This window comes from Calidris pugnax, unplaced genomic scaffold (assembly GCF_001431845.1).
Source record: "Calidris pugnax isolate Ruff unplaced genomic scaffold, ASM143184v1 scaffold44, whole genome shotgun sequence".
Classification (NCBI taxonomy): domain Eukaryota; kingdom Metazoa; phylum Chordata; class Aves; order Charadriiformes; family Scolopacidae; genus Calidris; species Calidris pugnax.
In genome coordinates, this window is record NW_015094506.1 from 51,264,945 (window position 1) to 51,274,983 (window position 10,039).

The 10,039-nt window shown below is 42.4% G+C and overlaps 1 protein-coding gene across 1 annotated transcript in view; it reads left to right on the forward strand.

Moving 5' to 3' along the window:
* The window catches only part of DMTF1 (cyclin D binding myb-like transcription factor 1), a 29,158-nt gene extending 19,326 nt beyond the window's left edge, over window positions 1–9,832 (forward strand). The window contains exons 12-16 of the mRNA XM_014964132.1: window positions 2,069–2,154; window positions 3,166–3,324; window positions 4,034–4,420; window positions 7,128–7,275; window positions 8,467–9,832. Of these exons, the coding sequence (XP_014819618.1) occupies window positions 2,069–2,154; window positions 3,166–3,324; window positions 4,034–4,420; window positions 7,128–7,275; window positions 8,467–8,576 (890 nt within the window). The 3' untranslated portion in view covers window positions 8,577–9,832. The remainder of the gene's footprint in view (window positions 1–2,068; window positions 2,155–3,165; window positions 3,325–4,033; window positions 4,421–7,127; window positions 7,276–8,466) is intronic.
* The last annotated feature ends 207 nt before the right edge of the window (window positions 9,833–10,039 follow it).

A 10,039-nucleotide genomic window follows, 5' to 3' on the forward strand; every position in this document is an offset into this window, starting at 1 on the left:
GATGAACTTTGTTCATTATCAAACATCTATTACCAGGTCTACTTTGGTTGTAGTGCTTATTGTTCATTTTTGTAACATATTAAGTAAGTCCAGTAACTCCAATCCAGCCTGTCATCTCCATTACCTGCTATTTTGCAGTGTTTGTCATTTGTGAATTTTATTAGGAAAAGTCAGGACTTTGGTCTTGGTCATTAAAAAAATAACTTATCAGGCTAAGAGCTGTTTATTCAGACTGACTAGATAGGCATGTGGGAGACAATTTTTTGTTTATAATTTCATTATATTAGCCTATCTTAATCTACTTAAATGCCATTTCCATTTTATCTGATTTATTTCTTAATTAAAATGGCACGCAACACCAAGTCAAGAACTTTTTCTCTGTAGTAACACATCAGTGGTCTTATGCTCCAGTAACTCCAATCTAGCCTGTCATCTCCATTGCCTACTATTTTGCAGTGTTTGTCATTTGTGAATTTTATTAGGAAAAGTCAGGACTTTGGTCTTGGTCATTAAAAAAATAACTTATCAGGCTAAGAGCTGTTTATTCAGACTGACTAGATAGGCATGTGGGAGACAATTTTTTGTTTATAATTTCATTATATTAGCCTATCTTAATCTACTTAAATGCCATTTCCATTTTATCTGATTTATTTCTTAATTAAAATGGCACGCAACACCAAGTCAAGAACTTTTTCTCTGTAGTAACACATCAGTGGTCTTATGCTTTGAACCAGGCTAGGTCAAAGCTCGTGGGTTTTGATGAGCAGGCAAGATGTGCTGGTATTCTGTAACCTTTAGTCCTTTCTAAATTAAATCCTGTAATGGTTATTTTGTGATGGCACTTGCCCCTGTTTGCCTAACAAGCCTTTTTGCCCATTTTGGTCTGCTTTCCTGAAGAATTTCTGTTTGTGTAATCCAAATGAGTTTTGTATTGCTTCTTTTCTGTCCGTTTCCCAATCCCACAAGAGCTGAACCTATTACCCACTTACAGCTGCATTTGACAGAAGGCTCAAAGTTTCAAATGGGTAATTCCTGTAAGCTTTATGAACAGAACTGGCCAGGGAACAGACAGGCCACACTTTACAGCAGTCTGCTGTGAGGTGCCAGGAAATCTGCATCAAGAAACCTTGAACGTGCCACTACAACAATAAAAGCTTCAAAATCGGAGCTTGTATCTTCTTAAGAGACTGAAATTATTCTACTTGGAAGCTACAGAGTCTGAGATGGCCAAGTTTCCAGTGCTTGGGGCACTGCTGTCGTCATGTAGGTCCTTTGCCCTTTCAGTATTTATGGAATTACTGGATAATCCCGGGCAAAGTATTAGTTTGCCTCCAGCTTCCTGGAACTTGCAAGTTTTTTACGATTAAGTCAAAATCGTAATTACGGTTCTGAATAGGTTTTTTGATATCTTATAAAGCTTTAGGTGCAAGCTGTTTGGACCTGGTGATCTTGAAATGTCTGATATTTAAACTGTTTTCAGTGCTTCTTTCTGTTACTTTTAGAATTAATGGAGATAATTGGATAAATAATTACACACTTGTAACAATACTTACAGAGTTTATACAGTGCAATCATAACACAGGGTAGGCAGATATCATCGGGAGCATCTGATGTTTCATCAGTGGTGGAGGGCAAGAAAGGTTAAAAATACCCAAAAAAGAGAGGTCTGTGAGAAACATGGGAATATTAAACTTGACACCACTTTAAAGCAAATAATACATGATCCAAAGAATATTGTTACATCAGAACCTCTTATAAATCTCATTACAAAAAGCAATTAGATCACATCAGATAACTTTATTTGTGTGCTTTTATCCCTGTGCACTAAAATCATACTTTCTTTCTTTCTTTTGCTCTTTTGGATTGTAAAATGCCCTCTTTAAATAGCGTCCAATCTTGGGTACCAATTAGAGAAACTTGTCGTTGGGATTGCAGCCAATTTTCTTTTTTGTATTATTGGAATTAACAGTACCCTGCTATGTAGTAATTATAGTACGTTACGCACTCTGCAGGGCTGAAACATTTTGGTTTACATACTTATTTTTTCTTTTTTTAATTCCTTTTGCAGCCTCAACCGACTCCCCCACTGCTACTGTTGACTCTGAGACAATAACACTAAACAGTGGAACGCTACAGACCTTTGAGATTCTTCCAGTAAGTAACAGAGAACTGTTATTTGTGACTGTGTTTTTCTTTTGAGCACTTCTTACTTTAAGCACTATGGAAGCGTGTATTTACCCCAAAAAACCAGTTCTCGAGTGGAAAGAGAAAGTTTGGAGACCTGAAACTTAAAAGTTCAAATTAAACTGTATTTTTCAAGGTGTAATTTATTAGGGCTGTGGAGTAAAACGTGATTTACAATTAAATGCTTTAATCTGTCTTAATGCCTTAGTGCTATCAAGTTTTCCTTTGTGCTTGTTTTTTTGTTGTTGTTGTTGAAATCTGACATAACGGAGCCAGAGGAAGCTCCCAGCAAGTAAAGATTCTCTCAGTTCCATTGTAGTGTAATTTGTAGAACAGTTTCTCTTTTCATCTCAGTGCTAAGAGTAAGTTGAATTCATAGAATCATAGAATTATTTAGGTTGGAAGAGACTCTTGGGATCATTAAGTCCAACCCTCTACCCTACTCTACAAAGTTCTCCCCTACACCATATCCCCCAACACCACATCTAAACGGCTCTTAAACACATCAACAGATGGTGACTCAACCACCTCCCTGGGCAGCCTATTCCAGTGTCTGACCACTCTTTCTGTGAAAAATTCCTTCCTAATGTTCAGTCTAAACCTACCCTGTTGGAGCTTGAAGCCATTCCCTCTTGTTCTGTCATCAATTACCTGTGAGAAGAGACCAGCACCAACCTTTCTTTGTTCCTTTCTTACCTGCTGTTGTACAGCATTGTACAGCCCTGCCTGACTCAGCCTCAGTGCTTGTCTTGGGAGCCTGAGGCTGTAGATGAGTGAGTTTCTACTTCTTGAGTGGAGAACATCAATCAGTGCAGCAGAGACTGCATTTGTTCGTCTCTTTCAGGCTAGTTCATGTAAATAAGCATTCTCTGAGCGCTCGCTGTGGCCCAGGAAGGCAGCGTGTTTGGGTATTAAACTGGTGTTGTCTTTTACAGTCTTTCCACCCGTGTTTGGATATTAAACTGGTGTTGTCTTTTACAGTCTTTCCACCTCCAGCCCACGGGGACACCAGGCACATACTTACTACAGACGAGCTCAAGCCAAGGCCTGCCCTTGACACTGACGACCAGTCCCACCATGACCCTGACGGCTGCTGCTGCTCCCGCCTCCCCGGAGCAGATCATCGTTCATGCCTTATCGGTATGTATTTGGAGCAAGGAAAAGAATGGAGTTTGGGCAGTGGGGAGAGCAGAACATCATCATGCATGTTAAATTTGGAAAGCAGTTCTGAAGTCATAACCATGTTACTTTGCTTAAGGTGCTAAGAGTGAAAATTTAGTTTTCAGTACTCTTGTTAAAAAGCAACTCCAAGTTGGTTGAAAACAGCTGAGTAAGCAACTTGGTTCTTACCGTGGCTGCACAGGATGTCTCCATCTAGTGGCTTGTCCCACCAAAACAAAACACTCTGGTTTCCTGATGTTACACTCGCAAACGAATGTTGGTGTTTGAAAAACTTGTGTAGTAGAGAAAGTATTACTTCTTGTTAGAGGGAAGGAAGGGGAAGCAAACTGGAGACTGAATAGCAGAAGTGATGCAAAATTCAGGGAAAAAAGATCTTTAAATCTGTGGTGATCCTCACCTGAGCAGTTGCTTCTCTTTCATATTATGTACTTCATTTGTGAATTACAGAATAGTTGGCACCAAAGTCTGCCTAGTAATTCACCATTTAAGGCCAGGAAAGGACGACAGATGACCTGAGCTGACATTCTCTATACATAAAACTCTAAATTACACATAGTAATGAGTTCTTTGGATCCTTTTGCTCTATTGGCTAGAGGATTTGAAGATACTTGGAGGAAAGTCTCTGACGCTTTTTGTTTGTGTCTCTCTTTGCAAATACTGCTTGCAGCCAGAGCACTTGTTAAACACAAGTGACAACGTTACAGTGCAGTGCCACACGCCGAGCGTCATAATCCGCACGGTTGCTGCTGAAGACATCTCCTCCTCTGTCACTCAGGCAGAACTTAGTGTTGATACCGACATACAGTCGGCCGACCTGACGGATCCTCCCGATACCCTGGAAACAAATACTTTCCCAGATGATATCCACCAGTCCAAACTGAGTGACGAAGAGCAGTCGGCCTACAATGAAGATGATGCTTCCAAATTCAGCAGCAGGAACAGCAGCGAACTGATGGAGGGAGTTATGGTGAGAACCGAGGAGGAGATTTCAGATGCCAGCCTGAAACGGGAAGAGGATTCTCACTCTGATTTACCCAGCACTTACGTTACTGAGGTAATGATGCTTGATATTTTCCCCATTGCTGCAAGGAGAATGATTGCATTGCATCTTTGACTTTTATGTTAAGCTATTTGTATGAATATGTCAGTGATTTCATCTGTATCATAGTTCTGAGAGCATTTTGTTCAGATCCTCTATCCTTGAGCTTTGTTAATATGTTATATGGCTGTGAAAGTGGTAAGATTTAACTTGGAACTAAGGTTTATATTTGACTTCATCTGGAGCATTGAAAGCCTCACTAGCTGTGGAGTTGCTTCACTGCTCAGGGTGCTATTGTGTGATGACCGTGGAAAGCAGGAATATTAGTGGAACCAAACAGTTGCTTTCATCCGATTACTATTACAACACGTGTACTTTACATTGATAGATTGATAGACTGTCGAGCAAGGGAGGTGGAGTATTTAGCTTTTGCTCTATGAATCTAATAACATATTTCTAGCTGCACCACAGTTTTCATTTTTGAGACTTCTGTTAAACATAGTGCTCCAGTTAAGTATCCGTCAAACTGGAATTTGAAGTGTTTAAGCCATTGCTGTCTCTGGCCTCGATTTTATTCAGCACCAACATCTGAGGTGCAGAAATGAGTTTATCCAGATCATTTCAGGCATTTGGATTGTTTATACTAAATTCCTCCATCTTTCAGTTCCTGGAACTATCATAATGAGTAAGTTGGAGAAAACAGAGATGTTAAAAAGAAGACTATTTTCTTCAGTGGGTAGAAAATACCTCTTTCCTTAGAAGCTTGGTTTGCTTAGACTGTAGAAAGATGTGAGTTAGATTCAAATACCCCATCCTGTTCTCTAAAACACCGTGATCTACAGTTGCTCTTATTGTGCTTTGTCAGTTTTGCAAATCCGTTGTTGATATGCTTGGACTTTGTTAGGTTTTGTCTTTGAAAAAGTTCACAGATACCACATATCCATTATGCTCTTACGAAGAAGAGTATCTTTTTTGCCTCTCAGCAGTCTGCTGCTGCAGAACTGTTTGGATCCTGACCACATCTGAGGCTGAGGATGGTTCTTCCATTTTCTTCTTCCTTATCTCATGGTTGCCATAGTTGTGATAGGATTCTAAATGGCTTAGGCAGCCCATCAGCTTTCTTCTCTCAGTTTAAAATTACAGCTTCTCAAGGTAGAATTAGTAAACCTTTGCTACAGACGGCTGGCAGGATATAAAGAGGTAGTTATCTTTTTTGTCTGTACAGAAAAACAATCTGAGTTTGTAATTCTAATTTGTCTTACACTTTAGTCAGATTCAAGTTAGACACGTGTATTTAAATTCTAGGAAGTAGTGAACTGTCTGCGAGTGATTCTAAATGAAAAGTTACTCTGGAAAGACATGGCTTAATTTTGCTTTCTTTAAGTCAACGTTACGTTTACGCACTTGCCAGTGTTGTATTGTCACTGTGGGTGTGGGCAGTGGGAATCAGGCAGTCATGCTGCAGGGTTTATATTACTTCTGGCTGGGAAAGGTGCCCGTTTGCCACAATGGCTTCTTTAGTTTTTGTCACGCCTCCTTTTCCCAGTTTCAAGCCTCACGACACGCTGCTTGTCGCGGGCAGGTTGGGCTCTGCTGGCTGCAGAAAGCTGCTCTTGCAGGTCAGGGAGGCTGTGCCTTGCATGAATGGACACACGTTTGTACCCAGTCTGATTCACGGAGCTGCAGCACCAGGGAAGGGGTTTTCAGGCAGTCACCTTCACAAAAACATCGTGAAACTGTGTAGGGAAACAAGTTTTCCTAAAAAACTACGTGGAGTTTGAACAGAGAAAGCTGTAACCTCTCCCAAAGATTTCCTGCTCCCTCTGAAAAACAGGGATAAATCCAGGTACCTTCCGTTCTGCCACCAACATCTGCCTTGCGTTCTGCATCAGTGATTCCTGAGGCTTGAACAAACCCTACGTGTGTTACACACACAAACTGGAACCCAAATATCCCTGCTTATTCTGGCAGTACTGTCTGGGATGCCTTTTCACTCCGCTGGAGTGTGCTGTGACGCTGAGCAAGCCAGATGTGTTAGTGCATTTCCACGCCAGCGCTGCAAGAGCCAGCAAAGAGACAGCAGCACCAACTATTATGGAACTGAAAGGCCAGGGGGTGGGGTGGGTATTGACAGTTTGTACCTGGAAGGAATCAGTGTGTTGCCAAATTTTTGGTAAAATGAGGTTCAGCTAATAAAGTTTGGAGCCATCCTACAGTCAGCAAGTTACAGCAATTAAAATCGGTCTTTTGAGCTCTGTGTCTGATAGTTAAAGCTTGGTACAGAAGCAGGAGTTGTGAAACTAGGTTCAGGTAAAGCATTTGTGGAGCTGGTAAGTACTATAAAGGTACTGCTTCGGTATCTCAGAACATCTAGACAGCAAGTAGTGAAAAATCTTAATTATTTCTCTTCGTAGACAAAATGTTTGATGTACAAGAGAACATTTTATCACCCCCTTGCAGTCTCTCCTTTCCTCTCCTCCTGTCCTCATACTGCTCGAACAGTAGAATCCTTCTCATCTTGTTTTTAGATGCCTGCACTAAGATGAAACGTGCCCTATAAATGCAGAAGGAAGCGAGCTCAGATGCTGACATTTCAATTTAATGAGATAAAATCCATCCAGGGAGTCTGTTGCATGTTACAGAGTATGGCTGCCCAAAGTAGGTTTTTCTGTTTATGCTACCAAGAATCTGCCCTCACATCCTCTTTTTCTGTGTCACACAGGACCTGGGTTCTCCAACGATAGAAGAACAAGTTGATCAGCCTACAATAGATGATGAGACCGTGCTTATTGTTCCTTCTTCTCATGGTTTTATCCAGACAACAGATGATATAGATGGCGAATCAGTCTTGCCCCTGACAACTCTAACAGGTACATCTGTCCCTTCGTGTGGTTGATGCTGCAGTTAGGACTCATTAAAGCAGTGTGGCACTTCTGAGTTCCTGTAAACACCACCTCATAGATCCTCGCTTTCTCTTAAATAATTTTCCAGGTCATTGCTATGAAACATTGCTAATGCAAGTTGGTTTCCACACTTGTATCAGCAGAAGTGGAAGAAAATCTCACTTAACCTTGTGGGAAAAGTATGAGAACAGCAGCTGCTTCATCACTGGCTGAGCTGTTTCCATCACCCTTGAGCCTTGAATTAGTACACACGAGCTAATAAGTAACCCTTTCTTTAGTGTGCATTTCGTCATGCCTGGCGCTTGAATGAAATGTGTCTCTTACTCGAGAGGCATCAGAAGTGCACTTGATGCCTCTCGCGGTGAGGGGCTGGGCTCTTTGCACAGCACTCTCCTGGAAGGGCTGGCGAGCTCGTGCCACGCTTCCCAATGCCAAGAGTCCCCTCAGACTTGGAAGCAGCACAGAGATACTCTCCCACCGCCGCACCTAACAGATGCTCCTCTCCAGAGGAAGGGATCTCCTTGCAGAGCCGTCTGAGGGGCAGCGCTGGGCCTGATACAGCAAGACCCAAATAATCCAGATGTGACTCACGTCAGTTGCATCAGCCTGGAGAAGAGGAGGCTCCGGGGAGACCTTATAGCGGCCTTTCAATACCTGAAGGGTGCCTAGAGAAGAGCTGGGGAGGGACTCTTTGCCAGGAAGTGTAATGATAGGACAAGGGGAAACGGTTTTAAATTGGAAGAAAAAAGATTCAGATTAGATCTCAGGAAGAAATGTTTTAATATGAGGGTGGTGAGGCACTGGAACAGGTTGCCCAGAGAAGTTGTGGATGCCCCATCCCTGGAGGGGTTCAAGGCCAGGCTGGATGGGGCCTTGAGCAACCTGGTCTGGTGGGAGGTGTCCCTGCCCATGGCAGGGGGGTTGGAACTGGATGATCTTTGAGGTCCCTTCCAACCCAAACCATTCTATGATTCTATCCTTATTAGTCATAGCTTACCTTGACACTAGAAACTGAGAACTGATTAGTTTCAGTTGAGTAACGTCACCTGAAATTGGTTAAAAGTCCAGACTGCATTTTCTGTCTCCTAAGCACGTATTTTATCTCTTGTAATAACGGCACAGTAAGTGATGGTTCTAATGTACTATGTCTCTTGACAGATCCTATCCTGCAGCATCACGGAGACGGGTCACACATCATTGGCTCATCCTTGGGCAGTCCCGACTCGGAAGATTCAAAGGACGTTGAGGATTTAGTGAGCTGTCACTGAGAAGCAGTAATCGTGTCCGTTTTCTATTGACCATGTGTGCATTGTGAAATTAGTTACAACCCTGTGCCACATCTCCAAAGAAAGCAGTCAGTCCGTGGTTTGAACCAGAAACTTCCAATTTGAAACGACTCCGGCGCGCTTTCTCCGCTCAGGCTAATTACCTCATTTGTAAAGGGTCACAGAGCAGCCAAGGGAAGCCTGACGTGCGGCGTCTCAGCCGGGGTGTCTCAGTGTTTTAAGGAAACCTGTTGCAGCCCTTGCTGCTGGGATCCACGCCGTCAGCTGGGATCTTGACTCCTTACTGGTGCGCTGAACCGCGCGTCCGGACAACTGGGCAGAAGTCAAGGATCGTCGGAGCCTCGCCTCTTCGTGCCGCAGCAAGGAGGAGTTTGCACATGTTTCATGAAGAATGGGTGAGGATTTCTGCACTTACTGACTCTTGTAATAGGTGGAGTAAGAGACTGTTACATTTCAGGAAGAAACGTATTCCGTGGGGCAGCATCATGAAGAAATAAATGGTCTGTGTTCCCATCTCAGCTGGCTCGTTAGCACGTCTACGGCATAGGAAGAAGACACAGATGCTTATGGGACTTGCCTGGTCTGCTCGCTCCTGAGGAGTCCGTTGCTGGCAACGGATAGAGCTCAGAAAGATCACTTGTGGAATTTTTTATTTTATTTTTTCTTTTCTTTTCTTTCATCACTACAGCAAGCTAATAAAAAGGGAAGGGCTGTGAGAAAGGGAAGCTACCGGGAGCCACCAGCCTCCCCCCACCAACTCGTGACTTCTTTGAAGATTGTTGTGAGTAGGCTGGGACATTTGTCTCTCTGGCTGTTTACACCACACTACCAGCCACCTCTCCAGAGGTGATTTAAGCAGCAAGGCAGGAAATGGGGGGGCGGTGTGGAGGTGGCAAAGTCTTGGAGGGGGGGAAAAAAAAAGCTCTGAGAACTTGGGCATAAGGCCCTGAGGCAAAGGAAGCCAATTAATTCCTACATTCAAGGGTTGAAACAGACACTAGGCTGAGCAGCAGCCTGTTAGCTAGGGACTGAGAGAAAAAGCTATAGAAACTAAAGACTCATGTATAAATTATTTTATTTATTTCTGTAATTAGCTCTTCATAATCAAGAGTTGGTCTTTTTCAGTCTGTGGTTTTTGTTAATGTGAAAAATAAGTTGTAGTTTCAAATGGTTGCCTAGGGAACAGAAATAATTGTATATTCAGTTTAAACGAAATAAAGAGTATTTGTCTTACGTAACTGTAAGATGCCATTTATTTATACTGCTACAGATCCTTGCAATGCTGCAGTTTATTTGTACAGTAATAAAAAAATGCATTTTTTTCCAAAATGAAAAAGCTTGTGCCATTCTGAAACATCAGTACAACTGGAATGTTCATTAAGTGCAACAGTAGCTCTTCAAAAAAAAGCAGAATGTCACGTCTTATGGCAATAATTCTCCCCAAC